At 40.7% G+C, this 22,679-nt stretch overlaps 2 protein-coding genes across 6 annotated transcripts in view; one reads left to right on the forward strand and one right to left on the reverse strand.

The window, feature by feature from the left end:
* Positions 1-4,129, forward strand: LOC115114064 (zinc finger protein 112-like). Its single transcript, XM_029642008.2, has 4 exons — positions 1-473; positions 581-684; positions 990-1,092; positions 1,482-4,129. Exons 1-4 carry the CDS (start codon positions 188-190, stop codon positions 2,369-2,371), a joined length of 1,383 nt encoding a protein of 460 aa, XP_029497868.1. The 5' UTR covers positions 1-187; the 3' UTR covers positions 2,372-4,129.
* tmem71 (transmembrane protein 71) overlaps positions 3,639-22,679 on the reverse strand; it is a 26,026-nt gene continuing 6,985 nt past the window's right edge. The window contains exons 1-11 of one of the 5 annotated variants that reach the window (XM_029642014.2): positions 20,463-20,557; positions 20,143-20,245; positions 15,991-16,087; positions 10,145-10,199; positions 9,556-9,771; positions 7,907-8,091; positions 6,480-6,665; positions 6,231-6,297; positions 6,001-6,062; positions 5,853-5,902; positions 3,639-5,748 (exon numbers count right to left, since the gene is read on the reverse strand). In XM_029642014.2, the coding sequence (XP_029497874.2) occupies positions 5,725-5,748; positions 5,853-5,902; positions 6,001-6,062; positions 6,231-6,297; positions 6,480-6,665; positions 7,907-8,091; positions 9,556-9,771; positions 10,145-10,199; positions 15,991-16,021 (876 nt within the window). In that variant the 5' untranslated portion in view covers positions 16,022-16,087; positions 20,143-20,245; positions 20,463-20,557 and the 3' untranslated portion in view covers positions 3,639-5,724. Of the gene's footprint in view, positions 5,749-5,852; positions 5,903-6,000; positions 6,063-6,230; positions 6,298-6,479; positions 6,666-7,906; positions 8,092-9,555; positions 9,772-10,144; positions 10,200-15,990; positions 17,979-18,001; positions 18,047-20,142; positions 20,246-20,462; positions 20,558-22,679 lie in introns of those variants that run through there. The other 4 variants (XM_029642013.2, XM_029642011.2, XM_029642012.2 and 1 more) reach the window with 4 other exon arrangements.

Below are 22,679 nucleotides of genomic sequence, written 5' to 3' on the forward strand. Positions count from 1 at the left end.
GGTGAAATACCCACGCAGGCGCAGTGTGAGAGGTATTCAAAAATACTTCCTGGTCAACAAAGCCACTCTGTTTACATTTTATTGATGCTAAACTACATTTGATTTCGAGGCGTCGGCATCTATGCTTTTCTACAGCCTATTTCTTCTACACTTCCTATTAACAATCCTGTAAGCATTTTCTCTAGTAATGGCAAATTCCGTTGCTTTTCACACTCAGCTAGCCTCCATCATGGAGGTTTTGGCTAATGCGGCCGTGGCTGAAATCTGCGAGCTTGTTGACAATGGCTATGCCGTGCTGCATGTGGAGATATCTCGAGGCCAGAAGGAGAATGAAACTTTGAGGAGAAAACTACGGCTGATGGAGATGAAAGTGTCTAGTGCGAGTACTCCGAGAGAGGGAATGGGAAGCTCCGTCCTTCCGCACAGTCGCTCTCGAGCTCACCTTTGCATGGAATCGAAAAGGACATCAAACAGTACGTTACATTTACTGGTTATAACAATTCATTTACATTAATTGGTTACAGCATTAATAACGTATATTGTGTCTGGATGCATGCTTATTCCCCTCTACTCATTTTAGGCGAGGTACGATGTCGGGGAGCAATTGATTCCAAGTTGGTAACCAGCATGTTTAGGCACAAAGAGGCCTCAGGTGACACTGGACAAACGACAACACCGAGAAAGGTAAGCTTTACGTTTGCCTCGGTGTGCCTCATTTTCCCACAATATTTCAAAAAAGCAGCCTAATATTTCACAATGGTTATCAACACCACCTAGGTCTGAAAGCAAACATGACCTAGCCTACCTAGGCTTAGTGGTCATCTTGCAGTAAAAGCTATGTTGTTTTACCTGTTTACTGTGCTGTTAGTGCTCTTGTTGTATCTTTTCAGTTTTCTTTGACTGTGTAAGGTGTACCATTTTCTCACAGTTTGTGCACAGTAAGTGGATTATTCCCAGTTATATCTGGCATCCCAAATGATTTTACACAGACTGCAGGGTTGGAAGAGATAAACCCCAAATCACCTACCATCAAAGAGGAGATGTGGGAAGAATCCTGGGAGAATCATGACCAATGGGGGAGACTGAGTAGTGGTAAGTCAAATGGTAGACAAGCTTATGTTTTTTCATTATACCTTTTGGAAAAGTGTTTTCATACACACCTCATTACACTTTGATGCTTTCAGTTATGCCTTTCCCATAAATATGATTGAATCAACCTTTCTATTGACCCAATAACTTGAATACTGTCATAAGTGATTGCAACAATGTCAAACTACATACGGAATACAATTTAATACATTTATTTAAGTACAACTGAATTTATGTCAGTTTGGGCTTTCATATAGACTATACTGTATAGATGTATACCAATAACTCTCTGAAATTGCTCATATTCTTCAACTGATGTGATTTTTGATGATTACCTTCATGATGAGCATCCAGTTTATAGTGATTCACACACGGCCTTGTTGATTTTATAGGAGCTTTAAATCACAGTGCTGATGGAGGAGAAAGGCAATCCAATGTCGAGACAGAGGCTGCTCAACCAATCAGCAAAGAGGAGAACGCCAGCTCTTGTTTATGGGTGAGTGGTGAAACGGACAACAACCTCCTGCCAGGATCAAATAACCTGAGTGTGAACAAAAGATCTCTAAACCCAGGACTGGAAAATGGTGATGGAATACTTAAAAGTGTGGGCTTTGATTGTATGATGTTTGAGCCCCACAGACAACTTGGGACCCTTCGCGCACAGGGTTCTGGGGCTGATCTTCCTGAGTGCTCTTACTCTCATGTGGATGTTGTACCCACTCAATCGGAGTCAGAGAATGGATTCCCCTATGAAATGAGCAAAGTGATTCCCTCCATAACTGAGCACAAAAAACCTGTCGCTTACCAGGACGGTAGACAGAGGGCGCCGTTGCCCTCAGAGCCTCACAGGACTGTAGGAAAAGGCATGGAAACAGGATCCAATGGTTTGGTCTCCCATGACAGTCATAACAATGATGGGAGCAACAATGGCGACGTCTCAGCAGGTAAGCTGTTAATTTGTAGTTTCTGCGGTAAGACTTTGGCTTGTCTGAAGAATCTCAAGACACACCTGAGGGTTCATACTGGGGAGAAGCCGTTCAGCTGTGCGCAGTGCGGGAAGCGCTTCTCCGACTCCAGCAACCTCAAGCGACACCAGAGCGTTCACACGGGGGAGAGACGCTACGGCTGCAGCCACTGCGGCAAGCGCTTCGCACAGTCGGGCTCACTCAAAGTGCACATGAGCGTACACACGGGATGTAAGCAGTTCAGATGTATGCACTGTGGGAAGACTTTCATATCGGCCAATCACCTCAATAGACACATCAGTGTTCACGATGGATAAATACTTTTACCAACTTTTCAATGGGTGAAACCATACCTGAACGTGCTTCAGCCAAGCTTGAACAGAAAAGGGACTCGGAGGTTGGCATTTATTGGGATGATTCATGTACTGGAGGCAGCTCTGCAGGGTAGTCAGCCACAGTCATAAAATCAGCTTTTTAAACCAAACACTAAACTTAAATTAAGACCAAAAAGCTAAAACCATTTGTACAATAGACGGTGCATTTGGAAAGTCTTCAGACCCCTAGACCTTTTCCACATTGTTACATTAGCCTTATTCTAAATTCGATGAAATTGCCCCCCCACACACACACTACCCAATAATGACAAAGCATAAACAGGTTTTTAGACATTTTTGCAAGATGTAGAAACATCAAGGGTGATCAGTGGAGACATGATGCACCTGAGCTCAATTTTGAATCTCATAGCAAAGGGTCTGAATAATTATGTAAATAAGCTAATTCTTATTTGCAAAAATGTCTAAAAACCTGTTCACCTTTGTCATTATGGGGTATTGTGTGTAGATTGAGGGACAATTTCAACTTAATCCATTTTAGAATAAGGCTGTCACTTAACAAAATGTGAAAAAAGGAAGGGGTCTGAATACTTTCCGAATGCACTGTGTATAACCAATTTTGATTTTGCAGCTGGCCCGTCTAGTGGAAATCACTCAACTGTGCCTCCAGGACAACAGTCATCCCAATAAACGTCAACCTGCAAAGGAATCGGGTGCTTGACTGACGGACTTTATATTCCAAAAATGATTCCTTACATTGAAAAGTGTGTTTTTGTAACTATCGTTGTTAGTCACTCATCCTCTGACATGACAGTGCCTCATTTGAGGAAAATAGTGATAGTATGTAGACGTGTAAGTGGTATTGTCAAACAAATAACTTTCATGGTGCAAATTTTGTAATAGTGTATTAACCAGACAGTTTTTATTTATTTTTTTACAATAATACGAGCATGGTGTAGTCATGATTAATAGGGTTCCTAAAAGAGCCAGTCAAATTTAATGGATGGATGTTGCACAGGCTCACTGCTACACGAAGGCCTCTTACAGTCAATGAAATATATACTGCCCTATCAATCTAAGTCTCTACTCCTCAGCTGGTGCAGAAAGTGGTCAGTGGTTTGAACACTGACGAGTCATTCATGATACATTTCACGGTCACGTTATAGACTCACATTAGAAACAGAATATTTCCAGAGATCCTGAAAATGCACTGAAAATATTGAATCTTAAAAATAAGGTCACATACTTGGACAACTATAAAAAATGACATTTAATAAAGTTGTATAAGCCAATTGAGTTGAACTATTTTACAAATCTGTTAGAAAAGATTAACATTTCAGTGCAATATAGCTCATTAACTATTAAAGAATATAAAAACAGTACAACTGATTACATTTTCAGATACATCCAAATGAGTGCAAAAGATAAAACATGCATACAAGAACCATACACTTTGCAAATGTGGAAACTAGTTGAGTATCAAAGCAATAGAAATTATGATTATTTAAAAAAAGTAACATTTCAAAACTGGTTTATGTAAAGGTACTGTAAGTGACCAAATGTACACAATAGGAAATTACTTAAATCTCAAGGTCTTGTAAAGTACATTCAGTATATGCCAATAAATCATGAATATTACAAAGAAATAACAGCCATGTTGTCTTCATATACTGTAGTATGTACATTAGCTTTTGTTTACAACAAACTAGCAATAAAATGGTGTCTACCGGCAACTTTTTTTAATATATTAATTTTGGCTTATTGATGAAGTATTGGTGATTTAACACTTTCTGGTCAGAATTGTCTCATTTGGAGTAATCGTTCAGATTTGGCACTTGGAGTGAATACATACAGCAATACTTCTCAAGTCACTTTCGTCTGGACAAATAGTACATATATGGAGACGATTAAATACAGCTTTTCTAAAGGACCAACAACATCCAATGTATTACAAAGAATGGCGAGTTGAGATGTACAATACAAAATGAACTCATTATTAAAGTACAAATCACCTCTTTTTAGATTCAAAAAAATCCTGCTGTAGTTTGAGGTCCAAACATGACTCATATTTCAACTTTATAAAGCTATTACAATATGAACTTTATTCAGCTACTTGCGGTGCCCTGTTCCTTTTCCTGACAGAAAACATACTTCCCTCTGGGTTGATAAACAACCATAATTACTCAGCCTTCAATGCCATTACATACTCAACATTGTACCATTTAATGAGTCAAATAAAGGGAGGGGAGGGCGATTGTTTTATTCATTGCCGCCGTCATTATGCTCAATCTCAACATTCACATTCCATTATTGTGATCCACTGATAAGTGGTTGTGGTTAACCACAAGAGGCAGCTAGTGGTATGAGTATTATGAAAATGACCACCTCCTCCCCATATCCCTTGAATACAAACATTTCTATACGCGTTTCAGCACTACCATGAGCAGATAGGCATCCTCACACAGGGCTGACTTTTCTTTTCCGCCAGCATTTTCTGTCACTTCCCTGTATTTGAACTGTTATCTGATTCCGCAGTCTACTGCCTACTGACATGTAGGCCTGTTTTGTTTAGCAGGCACAGCATGCTATTAGCTAAGCCAGGCTAAAGAAGGCACTTAGCATGTTGTATTTCCATTTGCTTCTATTCAGATTAAAAGTTGCAGCTGTCATTTTTGTGAGGAAAAAAACAGGTCTCAGACTGCAAGCCACTGCTACTTTAATGGCCCTGCAATTGTATTCAAAATACTGGAAGCTAGAAAATAAGTAACACTGGACAGCCCTAAAAAACCCAAGATCAACTATCAACAATATCAATTCAGGTATTTGAAGAATATATTAAAAACGTGTGCATAATATATGATATGAATATTACCGATTTATTTTTATATTCAGGCTTATGGGAAACATCTTGGACAAGCAAATGGCAGTGATCAGTGAGCAAAATAACTAGCATTATCCAATACAAGTTCCAAATACGCAATGCATCGTAGTTTACAAAAATACAGTTAAAATCATCTTCTCCTAACGCACGTCTTTGGAGTTTCAAATGAAATTGCTTTTGATTATGCGTTTTATTGTATTTATTCCACTGATCTGTGCTCATTTTTGCATGACCAGTGTCACCCTATACCTGCTCAATTGAGCCCAATAACCTGCTTTTATGACCAGATTAATGGAACTCGTGTTACATTATGTGCAAGTGCAATCTACACGCATTTATCTAATGAAATGTAAGAATCTATATGACTCTTTTTCTTGTGGTCCACATCCACCCTTTTCATTATCATAGATTCATTTCATGAGTAAACAGAGTATGTGTGTGTACGCACAGCTTTCATCTACTCATTCTTTGATGTAATATCCTGGAACAAAAATTAAGAACAAAGTTATTGACCACGTTAATGTAAAACATGTGGTTGCCTGAGGTCAAAATAAATGTAATTTAATATTTGAGAATATGACTCACCTCGGTCTTCGCTTTTCTCCACTTGCCCATGGGCCCAGATTGTGAGACAACTGGAGAAAAGGCAATGTATTAAATTAATGGTACATTTTTGAAACACCATTGAAATTAGCTTCAAAAGCCACACTGAATACACTAGAGGTATACTTACATAGATATATCATTATCAATATACATGTGGTGAATGCCATTGTCAGTCCCCACAACAGACACCTGAAAAATAATGAAATAGTTTACGTTAGCAGGTATTCTATACAAGAGAGCATCATTAAGAGTGCTTTTATCAAATCATTTCACACTGAATGAGATATATACTGTTTTCTTTCCTAAAATGTCCAAATATTTTATGTTGGTTATTTCACCTTTATACTGATGGCTTACCTTGAAAATACGGCAGAGAAGATAAAGACCATGAGAATGATGAAGAGAGCTTTCGCCATGGGAAAATCTGAAATGCATGAATATTTTAACAAAACTGAAAAAAACCCAATGGAACCTCCTCTCCTGTCTTCATCTAGTACTTTTGAGACGAGAGGGGGAGCTATATCTATAATGATATACACAACAGTTAAACATTTGAATACACAGAAGAGAGTGTAGATAATGAGATAACAATGGACTGCAGCTCACCTGCTGGCTGGGGTTTAGGGGGACAGCAGCTATTGGAGAGGAAGGCTGAGGGGGGTGGGACATCCAGAAGGCCACCCAGGGGTTGGCCGAAATGCTCCTGGTGGACGCAGGTCTCCGTGATGATCTCCTCCTGCACCATGGGCTCGTGAGCCAACTTCGTGGGCATGGAAATGATCTCACTGTCATCTGGAATGGCAAAGGAGACACGACTACAGCTGAGGAAGGTTGTTAGTTTCACGCATCTATTCAAGGTTGGTGTGGTTTACCCTCGAAGCAGTCTAGGGATGATAATGAGATACCATGTGAGCTTTGACAGCGCTCATATTTTATACATACAGTGCCTTCGAAAGTATTCAGACCACTTCACTTTATCCACATTTTGTTACATTAGCCTTATTCTAAAATTGATAAAATAGTTTTGTCCTCATCAATCTACACACTACCATGTAATGACAAAGCAAAAACGGGTTTATAAATTGTATAAATTACTAAATTCTGAAAAGTAAAAACACATTTACAAAGTATTCAGACCCTTTACTCAAGACTTTGTTGAAGCACCTTCGGCAGCGTTTACAGCATTGAGTCTTAGGTATGACGCTACAAGCTTGGCACACCTGTATTTGGGGAGTTTCTCCCATTCTTCTATGCAGATCCTCTCAAGCTCTGTCAGGTTACTGCACAGCTATTTTCAGGTCTCTCCAGACATGTTTGATCGGGTTCAAGTCCGGAGCTCTGGCTGGGACACTTAAGGACCTTCAGAGACTTGTCCCGAAGCCACTCCTGCGTTGTCTGGCTATGTGTTTAGGATCATTGTCCTGTTGGAAGTTGAACCTTTGGCCCAGAGCTCTCTGGAGCAGGTTTTCATCAAGGATCTCTCTGTACTTTGCTCCATTCATCTTTCCCTCGATCCTGACTATTCTCCCAGTCCCTGCCGCTGAAAAAAATCCCCACACTTCATGATTCTTCCACCACTCTTCACCGTAGGGAGAGTGCCAAGTTTCCTCCAGATGTGACGCTTGGCATTCAAGGCAAAGAATTCAATCTTGGTTTCATCAGACCAGAGAATCTTGTTTCTCAATAAGGTATATGTTATATGTTTAATACATTTGCAAAAAAACTGTTCGCTTTGTCATTATGGGTTATTGTATGTAGATTGCTGAGGATTAAAAAATAAATAAAACAAATCCATTTTAGAATAAGGCTGTAACGTAACAAAATGTGGAAAAAGTCAAGGGGACTGAATACTTTCCGAAGGCACTGTATAAGACAGCAGCCACTTGATAAGAGCCTTGCTTAATGGGACAACAACAATACCCTTTACATAAACATGGCCAAAATTACATGAAATAAGTGCAACATTGCTTAAGTGTCACAACAGTTGGCCATCCCAAGTGTCTCCCACTCAGACATAGCATAGCAGGCCTTACCATAAGTGAAGCTGCAGCTGGTGTCCAAATCGGTGGTGCTATGCTCCATCCAGGAGGACTCTGCAAGAGGTGGGTGACGCACCCCTCCGAACACTTTCTCATCCAGCCATGACTGACACGTCTCAGTCATGTCACTAAACAGACTAGCTAGAGACCGGCGGGCCTTCCGCCTGCGTCTGAAGATTCTAAGGGGAGGGAAACACAAGTCGTACTTTTTATCAGGACAATGTCAACAAATGTGTAAAAGACTAATGTTCTTCATAGTATTCCTAATGTGTTTCTTTGTACTGCATCTGTGATCACAGTAATAATCAATAATGTTGTCAAGATACTTAGTATGACAGACTCAAAAAACAAGTCCTAACTAAATCTACCTTATGTTTCATGTACTTATTTCATGTCATTTGTCATGTTAGCGTAGTGACTTGTAAAGGGTATCGTTATTGTCCCTTTGAGCAAGGTTCTTATCAATTGACTGCTGTCCTATATGTATTGAATATGAGAGCTGCCAAAGCTCCCGTGGTATCTCATATTATCCCTCGCCTTCCGACCATGACACCAAAGCTCCCGTGGTATCTCATATTATCCCTCTCCTTCCGACCATGACACCAAAGCTCCCGTGGTATCTCATATTATCCCTAGCCTTCCGACCATGACACCAAAGTGGTTTGTTTTTGAAGTTATAGAGCACACAATGTTGGTTTGGATAATATTTTCTGCTAAATGGCATATATTACAATATTTGACCAAAAGCAGGTTCTAAAAGGACCATTGGGTATTGTGATACTGTATTGTCAAAGTAGTAATAATTAGACAGTGGGGTACGTTCGAAAGCCCACAAAACCAGTGGCTTAACCATGCCATGTGAAAATTCATCTCTGAACAAATCTCTATTACATAATTCCACCAATAAATGATTTAGTGTATCATAGGCTTTCAAATAAAATGACAGCATGATTATGCAATCAAATGTATTTTAACCAAATGCCTGCAAGGCATTGATGTTTTTCATTTTAAGAGCAAAATGGCACTGACTAGAATCTCTTAGCAATGCAAACGGTTGACTTGACTTACGACCTCTAATTTACAGGACTAACCAGCCTCACATTTTCCGTGCAGCTCTCTCAAATAGGCTAATCCATGACCTCATCCCTATAAACAGGGCTTGTGTTTGAACACAGACCTGCATGGTTATCCACCCCCAAATAGAAATCTGAACCCACTGTCAAGAGCTGCATAACGACGGGGAGAACATTTCCGACCATGACACCAAAGTGGTTTGCTACAGTTCACCAAAGTGGTTTGCTACAGTTCACCAAAGTGGTTTGCTACAGTCATTTTTCAATTATATTCACTGTTATTTAATACCCATAGTCGTTCTACATTTTAAACTATATACACCTCAGAGTTGAGCTTTCATAGTTATTCATGAATGCTAGCTAAACGGTGTCTATTAGTGACTGACATTCAACCAGACCTAGGTCAAATACTGAGGTATACTTGATTTAGCTCAAAGTTTGCACTTCGGGGACTAGTCTATTGGTTCCATTGCATCTGGCAAACCAAGTATCTGCACAGAAAAAAATATTTGACATAATAGTTCTCTCAGTTCTGGATTCAATGTGGCATGTCTCTTTGGAACAACTCACCTGACTAGATTCTCTTTGTAGGACAGTTTGATTTTGGAGGGGGTGAGAGAGACATTGCCCTCGTCATCCCAGGTGTAGCTGTCCTCAGTCAGAACGTAGTAGCCGTTGTTGAGGAGGCGGGGGCTCCGGCGGCAGGAGCTGGGGGAGCCCGTCACGGGGTTCACAGAGTAACACTCATATAATGAATCTGGAGATGACAGGAGGGACAGGCCCAGGCTACAGAGTCCACAAAGAGAACCAAGACAGAATTATAGATGTCAGAGTTATTCAATATCACTTTAAATATGTGTTTCAAAGCTTATAACAGCGTTGTCCAACTTTCCTTCTGGACGGGTACCGTTCAGCAGGCTTCCGCTCCAACCTAGCACACCTGATTTGACTAGTTAGATGTTCCCCAAGACCTTGATTAGTTGAAACAGGTGTGTAACAATGGGGTTGGAGCATAAGCCTGCATACTCAATAGCTCTCCGGGAGGGCTGGTCACCCATTGCATACATAGTCAAAAAAATTGGGGGTAATTGTAATTCTACTCGAAGGAACGCTACATTGAATCCATGCACCTCAAAGCCTACATTTTGACCAGTTTTACCTTTGACATGACTCGTTAGCCAATGTTTTTTCTCTCTTTCTCTTTATAGGTGAACCTGTTGATATACAAAAATATTGACAGATTATGACTTCCAAGACTTCACAAGTTTGTTGGCTAGCCTAATTCATTAAAATCCATAAGAGTCTTGATGTACCCGTGCGTCAATCTAACATAATACATTTTTAAAAATCTGTGACGCTTGGCATTCAGGCCAAATAGTTCAATCTTGGTTTCATGAATCAAGAGAATCTTGTTTCTCATGGTCTAAGAGACTTTAGGTTCCTTTTGGCAAACTCAAAGCGGGATGTCATGCGCCTTTTACTGAGGAGTGGCTTCCGTCTGGCTTCCGTGAGTGCAGCAGAGATGGTTGTCCTTCTGGAAGGTTCTCCCATCTCCACAGAGGAACTCTGGATCTCTGTCAGGGTGACCATTGTGTTCTTGGTCACCTCCCTGACCAAGGCCCTTCCTTCTCCCCCGATTAGCTCAGTTTGGTCGGGCGGCCAGCTGCTGTAGACATTTTTTGGTACCCTATCCAGATTTATGCCTTGACACAATCCTGTCTCGGAGCTCTACAGACAATTCCGTCGACCTCATGGCTTGGTTTTTATTCTGACATGCACTGTCAACTGTGGGACCTTATATAGACAGCTGTGCGCCTCTCCAAATCATGTCCAGTCAATTGAATTTACCACAGGTGGACCCCAATCAAGTTGGAGAAACATCTCAAGGATGATCAATGGAAAGAGGATGCACCAGAGTTAAATTTCGAGTCTCATAGCAAAGGGTCTAAACACTTGTTATTATTATTTTTTTAAATATGCAAAAAATGTTAACCTGTTTTCACCTTGTCATTATGGGGTATTGTGTGTAGATTGAGAATGTTTTATTTAATCCATTTTAGAACAAGGCTGTAACGTAATGAAACGTGGAAAAGGGGAAGGGGTCTGAATACTTTCCAAATGCACTGTATATTTTCTGAGCTTTTTTTAATATCTCCTAGATATAGGACGGACCTTTCAACCCTTATTCTTTTTTCCCTATGTATGCATGTGTTATTCAGTGCATTTCTATTGGCTATAGTAGTAAATATTTTGGGGGCATACCTTAAAGAGGTCGTAAAATTCCAAATCAAATAGATAAATGCTCCATGGAATGACCATGGAATAGCCAGCAGCATACCACCCTGCATCCCACTGCTGGCTTGCTTCTGAAGCTATGCAGGGTTGGTCCTGGTCGGTCCCTGGATGGAAGACCAGATGCTGCTGGAAGAGGTGCTGAAGGGCCTCCACTAGGCACCCTTTCCTCTGGTCGAAAAAAAAATATCCCAAAGCCCCAGGGCAGTGATTGGGGATATTGCCCTGTGTAGGGTGCTGTATTTCAGATGGGACGTTAAACAGGTGTCTTGACTCTCTGTGGTCACTAAAGATCCCATGGCACTTGTTGTAAGAGTAGGGGTGTTAACCCCGGTGTCCGGGCTAAATTCCCAATCTGACCATCACAGTCACCTAATCATCCCCATTCATCTCCCCTGTAACTATTCCCCAGGCTGTTGCTGTAAATTAGAATGTGTTCTCAGTCAACTTACCTGGTAAAATAGGGGTTAAAGAAATGAAGAAAACATCTTAAAACAATTCCATATGTTAACTTAGTATCCCCTCCAATGGCTTAAGACTTTTAAAAAACTGTGTGACATCGATATGAGCCAAACATTTATTCTACTGTAAAAATGTACTGTGTGTGAATAGGATAATTTTGGAGTTCTGTGAGACTTAAGGTCGTGACTGCATCACAATGTAAATTCAGGTTGGGTTTGTTTCAAACTTGCCCACAGCTGGCAGCTGAAAAGCCATCATCAATTCGGAGTGCAGATGCATGCGACCCAATCGTAATGCATGCGGAAAATTTGGGTTGACTTTGGCCATCACTATGGGATAGTCAGGGACCATCAGTAAATTACACAATGTACATGGGAAAAATGTTCATTCCAATAGCTCCAAATTTCCAAGACATAAAAGCTCAAACCAACTATAAATTGTAGGAATTCACATACAAATATTTAAATAATTTAATGAGAACTAAAAAGGTGTACAACATGATACAGTGGTAGCAATACATGATTATAACATCTACAGAAAAGACAAATGCCAATGGTGGTGCAGTCCAATTCATAACCACATTCCTGTAAAGGTGAGAGAGGATCTCAGGTTAAATACTTTTGAAGAAATATGGCTACAGGTTCACCAGCCTCACCTATAGCCCATTCTGGTGGGTAGCTGCTATAGACCACCAAGTGCTACCAGTCAGTATCTGGAGAACATGTGTGAAATGTTTGATTATGTACAGTACCAGTCAAAAGTTTGGACACGCCTACTCATTCAAGGGTTTATTTGTACTATTTTCTACATTGTAAAATAATAGTGAAGACTTCAAAACTATGGAATAACACATATGGCATCATGTAGTAACCAAACGTGTTGTGGACACCCCTTCAAATGAGTGGAGTTTGATATTTCAACTACACCCGTTGCTGACAGGTTTACAAAATCGAGGATTAGTCATGCAATCTCCATAGACAAACATGAGCAGAAAAATGGCCCATACTGAAGAGCTCTGTGACTTTCAACATGGCGACGGGGTACTGCTAGAGCTGCCCCGGTAAGTGTGGTTATTGTGAAGTGGAAACGTCTAGGCGCAAAAACGGCTCATACACTAAGTGGTAGGCCACAAAATCTCAGAACGGGGCCGCAGTGTGCTAAACAAGTAGCGCATATAAAATCGTTTGTCCTCTGTTGCAACACCCATTACAGAGTTCCTCTGGAAGCAACGTCAACACAATAATTGTTAGTTGGGAGCTCCATGAAATAGGTTCCCATGGCCGAGCAGCTGCACACAAGCCTAAGATCACCATGCGCAATATCAAGAGTCGGCTGGAGTGGTATAAAACTCGAGGCCATTGGACTCTGGAGCAGTGGAAATGTGTTCTCTGGACTGAGAACCCAAACAAATCTGGGTATGGTGGATGACAGGAGAACGCTACCTGCCCGAATGCATAGTGCCAACTGTAAAGTTTGGTGGATGGGGAATAATGATCTGGTGCTGTTTTTTATGGTTCGGGCTAGGCCCCTTAATTCCAGTGAAGGGAAATCTTAACGCTACAGCATACAATGACATTCTGGACTAATTTGTGTTTTCAACTGGGGCAACAATTTGTGGAAGGCCCTTTCCTGTTTCAGAATGACAATGCCCCCATGCATAAAGCGAGGTCCATACAGAAATGGTTTGTCGAGATCAGTGTGGAAGAACTTGACTGGCCTGCACAGAGCCCTGACCTCAACCACATCGACAAGCTTTAGGATGAATTGGAATCGCCCAATATCAGTGCCCGGCCTGACTAATACGTGTGGCTGAATGGAAGCTAGCAAACTTAGGCATGACATGCCAGCAACAAATGGCGACCGTACACATCCAAGTATAACTGACCAAATTATGAAGAAAAGCATTGTAAATTGAGCATGGACGTGTTGAAAAAGTTGTTTATCAACAATGACAAGCCACCTGGATCTGACAACTAAGATGGAAAATTACTGAGGATAATATTGCCACTCCTATTTGCTATGTCGTCAATCTAAGCCAACAAGAAAGTGTGTACCCTCAGGCCTGGAGGGAAGCAAAAGTCATTCCGCTACCAAAGCACAGTAAAAAAAACTTTTACTGGCTCATATAGCCGACCAATCAGCCTGTTACCAACCCTTAGTAAACTTTTTGAAAACATTGTTTGACCAGATACATTGCTATTTTATATTAAACAAATTGACAACAGACTTTCAACATGCTTTTAGAGAAGGGCATTCAACATACATGGGACTTACACAAATTACTGATTTGCTGAAAGAAATTGATGATAAAAACATTGTGGGAGCTGTTTTGTTAGACTTCAGTTTGACATTATTGATCATAGTCTGCTGCTGGAAAAATGTGTTATGACTTTACACCCCCTGTGATATTGTGGATAAAGAGTTACCTGTGTTACAGAACACAGAGGGTTTTCTTTAATGCAAGTCATAATTCGGTAGAATGAGGTATTCCCCAGGACAGCTGTCTAGGCCCCTTTACTAATGACATGCCACTGGCTGAGTAAAGCCAATGTGTATGTATGCGGATGACTCAACACTGTACACGTCAGCTACTACAGCGACTGAAATCACTGCAATACTTAACAAAGAGCTGCTGTTAGTTTCAGAATTGATGGCAAGAAATAAGTTAGTCCTAAATATTTCTAAAACTGAAAGCATTGTATTTGGGACAAATAATTGACTAATTCCTAAAACTCAACTAAATAATGTAATGAATAATGTGGAAATTGAGCAAGCTGAGGTGACCAAACTGCTTGGAGTAACCATGGATTGTAAACTAAAAATGTTGTAGCAGTAGCTAAGATTGGGAAAAGTCTGTCCATACTAAAGCGCTGCTCTGCCTTCTTAACAACACTATCAACAAGGCATGTCCTACAGGCTTTAGTTTTGTCGCACATAGACTACTGTCCAGTCGTGTGGTCAGGTGCCACAAAGATGGACTAAGGAAAATTCTAATTGGCTCAGAACAGGGCAACATAGCTGGTCCTTAAATGTACATGGAGAGCTAATATTGGCAATATGCATGCCAATCTCTCATGGCTCAAAGTAGAGAAATTGACTTCATCACTAATAGTTTTTGTAAGAAGCTTTGAGATGCTGAATGTTTAAACTACTAGCACACAGTTCGGACACCCATTCATACCCCACAAGACATGCCACCAGAGGTCTCTTCACAACCCCAAAGTCCAAAAAAGACTATGGGAGGCACACAGTACTATATGGAGGCATAGCTATATGGAACTCTATTCCACATCAGGGAACTGATGCAAGCAGTAGAATCATTTAAAACAGAGGGAATTGTAAAGAGACATGCTAAACACACATGCATTTTGTTTTGTAGATATGTGGTGGTAGAGTAGTGGCCTGAGGGCACACAATGTGTTGTGAAAAGTGTTATGAAGTGTAATATTTTATATAACTGCCTTAATGTTGCTGTACCCCAGGAAGAGTATCTGCCTTGCCAGCAGCTAATGGGGATCCTAAATAAATACAAACATGAAAATATTCTCTCATTTACATTGTGTAATTTATTGAAGGTCCCTAACCAGGCCCGGCTATCCAAACTCAAATCGACTTTGCCACGGTCACACACCAGCCGGCTGAAGCGTATCGCCTAAATCATTTGTATAACTCTTCCCACCTGTGAACAAACCACACTCGAAACCAACTTCCGTTTGAATTCAGTCATAGCCTCTAGCATTTAATGATCCAAATATAAAACGATGCCATTTCAGGAAGTGCAGTCACCCTTTAGGGGCTGGATCCTTACTTGGATCTTAGGATTCTACCCCAAATGCAGTCCTTATTTTACCCTTCCTTGATCAGGAGCTGAAACCCACAGGTGAGGTAACAGGCAATAAATCATCATCTAGTAAACAAAGGGGTCAGCCACAGCCAGGACCAACATTCCAGTACTTGGTGTTGAAGCCAGTTGAGTACAATAACAACATGTTAACATACTACTAACTCACAAGCAGTTCAGCATGTTAATAATTGCCTGACTGCTGAATTGGAACCATCAAGATGAATAACCTAAAAAAAAAAGTGATTTGTTGGTTTTGTTAAACCATATAGAGTGGTTGACTCTATAGACAAAAGGATAACCTATATAGAACCGTCTTGTTCAGATGGGTATTTCTGTCTTTAAATTCTAAGCACAATAAATAATAAAAAACTATAAAAATACAAAATCTAGAAATGGAGTTGACGTACTTGTAACAACCCCATTGAAAGGCAGGGCCATATCTGCCTGTACACACACAGCGGTGTCCCGGGAGGAGTGTTCACGGTCAAAAGGTCCTGTCTCAATCTGGAAAACACATAAGAAAACAGTCAAGACAAAGCAGTAATAACACATAGAACTACTGCATAGAAAATAAATGCCTGAAATGACAATTATAAGGAACGATCAAACCAAATGGAAAAATAGGAACATGTTGCTGAATTCTCACTAAAGTACAATATATTACTAAAAGGATATGGACACCTGCTCGTCAAACATCTCATTCCAAAATCATGGGCATTAATTTGGAGTTGGTCCCCCCTTTTGCTGCTATAACAGCCTCCACTCTTCTGGGAAGGCTTTCCACTAGATTTTGGAACATTGCTGCGGGGACTTGCTTCCATTCAGCCACAAAAGCATTAGTGAGGTCGGGCACTGACATTGGGCAATTAGGCCTGGCTCGCAGTCGTTGCTCCAATTCATCCCAAAGGTGTTCGATGGGGTGGAGGTCAGGCCTCTATGCAGGCCAGTCCAGTTATTCCACACTGATCTCGACAAACCATTTCTGTATGGACCTCGCTTTGTGCACAGGGGCATTGTCATGCGAAAACTGGAAAAAGCCTTCCCCAAACTGTTGCCACAAAGTTGGAAGCACAGAATCTTCTAGACTGTCATTGTATGCTGTAGCGTTAAGATTTCCCTTCACTGGAACTAAGGGGCCTAGCTCGAACCATGAAAAACAGCCCCAGACCATTATTCCTCCTCCACTAAAACTTCAGTTGGCACTATGCATTGGGGCAGGTAGCGTTCTCCTGGCATCCTCCAAACACACATTTGTCCATTGGACTGCCAGATGGTGAAGCGTGATTCATCACTCCAGAGAACGCATTTCCACTGCTCCAGAGTCCAATGGGGACGAGCTCTATACCACTCTAGCCGACGCTTGGCATTGCGATCTTAGGCTTGTGTGCGGCTGCTTGACCATGGAAACACATTTTAAGAAGCTCCCGACGAACAGTTCTTGTGCCTAAGTTGCTTCCAGAGGCAGTTTGGAACTCGGTAGTGAGTGTTGCAACCAAGGACGCGCTTCGGCAGTCCTGTTCTTTGAGCTTGTGTGACCTACCACTTCACGGCTGAGCAGTTGTTGCTCCTAGACGTTTCCAAAGTAACTGCACTTACAGTTGACCGGGCAGCTCTAGCAGGGTAGACATTTGACAAACTAACTTGTTGGAAAGGTGGCATCTTATGACGGTGCCACGTTGAAAGTCACTGAGCTCTTCAGTAAGGCCATTCTATTACCAATGTTTGTCTATGGAGATTTCATGGATGTGTGCTTGAATTGTATACACTTGTGGCTGAAATAGCCAAATCCACTAATTTGAAGGGGTGTCCACATACTTTTATATAGTATAATTCATTCCAATACACTCCATTTAGACATTATCATTCACCTTGATGCCAATTATTGTACTAGTCTTGTGCAGCAGATACCACTCAAGCAAGGAGCAAAGCAAACATTGCAATACCACAGACAGAGGACAGAGAAGTACCCAGAGTACCCAAGTATGGTGTTAACAGAATAAGCACTTTTAGAAGTGAGATTTCCACTGGGCAGTTACTTTAAGGCAGGGTATCCCAAACTCGGTCCTCGGGAGCCCAAGTTTTTTTTTGCCCTAGCACTACAGTCGTGGCCAAAAGTTGAGAATGACACAAATATACATTTTCACAAAGTCTGCTGCCTCAGTTTGTGTGATGGCAATTAGCATATACTCTAGAATGTTATAAAGAGTGATCAGATGAATTGTAATTAATGGCAAAGTCCCTCTTTGCCATGCAAATGAACTGAATCCCCCAAAAAACATTTCCATTGCATTTCAGCCCTGCCACAAAACAACCATCTGACATGTCAGTGATTCTCTCGTTAACACAGGTGTGAGTGTTGATGAGGACAATGATGGATATCACTCTGTCATGCTGATTGTTCAAATAACAGACTGGAACCTTCAAAGGGAGGGTGGTGCTTGGAATCATTGTTCTTCTGTCAACCATGGTTACCTGCAAAGAAACACGTGCCGTCATCATTGCTTTGCACAAAAAGGGCTTCACATGCAAGGATATTGCTACCAGTAAGATTGCACCTAAATCAACCATTTATCGGATCATCAAGAACTTCAAGGAGAGCGGTTCAATTGTTGTGAAGAATGAAAGTTTGGCAAGCGCCAGGACCGTCTCCTAAAGTTGATTCAGCTGTGGGATCGGGGCACCACCAGTACAGAGCTTGCTCAGGAATGGCAGCAGGCAGGTGTGAGTGCATCTCCACGCACAGTGAGGCGAAGACTTTTGGGGGATGGCCTGGTGTCAAGAAGGGCAGCAAAGAAGCCACTTCTCTGCAAGAAAAACATCAGGGACAGACTAATATTCTGCAAAATGTACAGGGATTGGACAGCTGAGGACTGGGGTAAAGTCATTTTCTCTGATGAATCCCCTTTCCCATTGTTTGGGGCATCCGGAAAATAGCTTGTCCGGAAAAGACAAGGTGAGCGCTAACATCAGTCCTGTGTCATGCCAACAGTAAAGCATCCTGAGACCATCCATGTATGGGGTTGCTTCTCAGCCAAGGGAGTGGGCTCACTCACAATTTTGCCTAAGAACACAGCCATGAATAAAGAATGGTACCAACACATCCTCCGAGAGCAACTTCTCCCAACCATCCAGGAACAGTTTGGTGACAAACAATGCCTTTTCCAGCATGGAGCACCTTGTCATAAGGCAAAAGTGATAACTAAGTGGCTCAGGGAACAAAACATCGATATTTTGAGTCCATGGCCAGGAAACTCCCTAGACCTTAATCCCATTGAAAACTTGTGGTCAATCCTCAAGAGGTGAGGGGACAAACAAAAACCTACAAATTCTGACAAACTCCAAGTATTGATTATGCAAGAATGGGCTTCCATCAGTCAGGATGTGGCCCAGAAGTTAATTGGCAGCACACCAGGGTGGATTACAGAGGTCCTGAAAAAGAAGGGTCAACACTGCAATATTGACTCTTTGCATCAACTTCACGTAATTGTCAATAAAAGCCTTTGACACTTATGAAATGCTTGTAATTATACTTCAGTATTCCATAGTAACACCTGACAAAAATTTGTAAAGACACTGAAGCAGAAAACTTTAATATTTGTGCCATTCTCAAAACTTTTGGCCACGACTGTACACAGCTGATTCAAATAATCATCAAGCTTTGACAATTTGAATCAGCTGTGGTGCTAGGGCAAAAACCAAAATGTGCACCCCTTGGTTGTACCAAGGACCAAGTTTGGGGAAACACTCACTCCTAAAAATTCATATTCTGTTAACCCATATCCAAAATGTTGAGTCGTCCTATACTCGTTTGTGGCCAAAGCATAAATTGGAGGTACATGTCCCTGAGGATGAGCTGCCAAATTAGCAGTCTACCTGCATCAATATTTTTTATGACCAGTATACGCTCATACCATTCCAACACAGAAAAGCTGCTTTTTAACAAACTTAATTACCATTTTTAGGAAGGAAAACTATTTCACTCATACTGTAACTTAAATAATTCTAGGTCATATTTCATAGAAATCTGGAAACAGTGGACAGTTCCTTTAAAATCCTTAGCTTAACCACTCTAGTTGTTACCAAGATTACTCTGCCCTGGTAATCCCCCCTGAGATATCAGACCAGTCCTTCTCTGTCACGGTTTTCACATGGTGAAGGAGAGTCGGACCAAACTGCAGAGTGTCGATTGCGATTCATGTTTATTAAACAAACGTAAAACACGACTAAACACGAACACTACAAAACAATAAACGAAACGAAAACAGCCTATACATGTGTCAACTAACATCTAACAAGGACATCAAGACACTCAGGACAATCACCCACAATACAACCAAAGAATATGGCTGCCTAAATATGGTTCCCAATCAGAGACAACGATAAACACCTGCCTCTGATTGAGAATCACTTCAGACAGCCATAGACTTTCCTAGAACACCCTACTAAGCTACAATCCCACTAACATACACACCAAAACCCCAAGACAAAACACACCACAATACAAAAACTCCATGCCACACCCTGGCCTGACCCAATACATGAAGAAAAACACAAAATACTTAGACCAGGGCGTGACATTCTCTGCTTCTGATGGGCTTTCCAATCAAAACACTGCTGACTGACTACATGGTAGACTGCTGAAATCCAAGGTAGCATGGGAATCTAAGTAGACAGGGATTTTGTATATCTTTATGAGGTATCAAAGTTGATTCTAACATGCATAACAAAAATGCTAATTTCAACACTGGTACTTGTAGTTTACTAAGTACTACTGATTTAAGTACTGCTATTACGTTTAGAGACAATCTGAGGTTTGCATATTACACACATTCACTTTTTTAGGACACAAAGTATGTGAAACTCAGTTGATCAGTCTTACCCAAACAGTTCCGCTTGAAATAAACGTAATTTGCAACACCCCTAATATATTTTGTGGAACGATGCGTGTTTACCTAGTTACTTCAAATCTAGTTTAACTCAAATTGTATTTGTTTATTGAGGACTTTGTTCTCATGCAGTCCAAAATCTTGTTCATTCTCTGACACCCTGAGAAAAACAGCTGAAAACCAGAAGACAGAAAAGAAAGAGACGTTGATGTCACATTTCCTGTTAACTCTATCCTGACTAGAAGCTATTCAATATTTATAATAATAATAATAATAATAATAATAAGTCATTTCCTGTTAACTCTATCCTGACTAGAAGCTATTCAATATTTATAATAATAATAATAATAAGTCATTTCCTGTTAACTCTATCCTGACTAGAAGCTATTCAACATTTATAATAATAATAAATGTGTCATTTCCTGTTAACTCTATCCTGACTAGAAGCTATTCAAAATGTATAATAATAATAGTGTCATTTCCTGTTAACTCTATCCTGACTAGAAGCTATTCAACATTTCAAGATAATGCCAATGTGTCCTTTTCTGTTCTTGATAGATGATAGTAATCCAAATCTAGCTAAAAACAAATGCATTATCTGGGATACTGCAAAGAATCATAAATTCTCGCATTCAACCTTATTAGCATTACAGTACGTTATGTTCATAGAGGCTATTTGTTGTTCTTAAAATCCTCTCTGTATGCTTGTTTGGTCTTTTCTGGTGCCAGACGCTCAATTGTCCGCCAGACTTGTTTCTGTACATCTGTCTTCCTGGGGCATTCTTCCAAATGAGAGGCATTATGGGATGGCTCTGTGACACCCGATGCATAAGACTATGTGGGTCAGACTTTCCGCCGTGGTAACAGTCTCTGTCTGAGAGAGGGTACTATAGCAGTAAACGAGTGGAACAGAGGCCCAGTGTTTCAGTAGACCGAGAGGGCCTGAGGGGAATAGCACAACGGTTGGCTTGTGAAGTGTGTCTGGAAACTGGCTTTCTACAGTGGCTTCAGAAAGTATTGCCTTTTTTTGACACGTTGTTTGTTATTTAAAATGGATTAAATATCCCATAATGTCAAAGTGGAATTGTGTCTCATTTTATTATGAATAAAAAATTTGTCAACAAGTATTCAACCCCTTTGTTATGACAAGCTTGAATAAGTTCAGAAGTAAACATTTGCTTCACAAGTCACAATAAGTTAACATGGACTCACTACGTGCAATAATAGTGTTTCACATGATTTTTGAACGACTAACTCACCTCTGTACTCCACACAATTATCTATATGGTCCCTCGGTCAAGCATCGAATTTCAAACACAGATTCAACAGCAAAGACTAGGGAGCTTTTCCAATGCCTTGCAAAGAAGGGCACCTATTGGTAGAACAATTGGTAAAACAAACCAAAAAAAGCAGACGTTGCATATCCCTTTGAGCATGGTAAAGTTATTAATTACACTTTGGATGATGTATCAATACACCCAGTCACTACAAAGATACAGGCGTCCTTCCTAACTCAGTTGCCAGAGAGGGGGGAAAACGCTCAGGGATTTCACCATGAGGCATATGGTGCCTTTAAAACAGTTAGTTTAATGGCTGTGATAGGAAAAAAACTGAGGATGGAACAACATTGTAGTTACTCCACTATACTAGAAAAAGAAAGGAGCTGCACACATTAGGAACTCAGATGCAAACATTTTATAACCAAAGTTTTGACAGCCAAGCTGTATTCATCAGGGTACTCAGGAAGATGGGGATCCATAATAAATACTGAAAAGAAGTAAACCTGTACAGAATAAAAATATTCCAAAACATGCATCCTGTTTGTAGGAGTAATACTGCAAAAAATGTGGCAAAGTAAATGAACTTTTTGTCCTGAATATAAAGTGATATGTTTGGGGCAAATCCAATATAACACATTACTGAGTACCACTCGCCATATTTTCAAGCATAGTGGTGACTGCATCATGTCATGGGTATGCTAGTAATAATTAAGAACTGGGGAGTTTTTCAGGATAAAAAGAAACAGAATGGAGCTAAGCACCGGCAAAATCCTAGAGGAAAACCTGGTTCAGTCTGCTTACCACCAGACATTGGAAGATGAATTCACGTTTCAGCAGGACAATAACCTAAAACATAAACGCCAAATCTACCCTGGAGTTGCTTACCAAGAAGACAGTGAATGTTCCTGAGTGGCCGAGTTACAATTTTGA

Source organism: Oncorhynchus nerka, linkage group LG9b (genome assembly GCF_034236695.1).
Source record: "Oncorhynchus nerka isolate Pitt River linkage group LG9b, Oner_Uvic_2.0, whole genome shotgun sequence".
Taxonomy (NCBI): Eukaryota; Metazoa; Chordata; class Actinopteri; order Salmoniformes; family Salmonidae; genus Oncorhynchus; species Oncorhynchus nerka.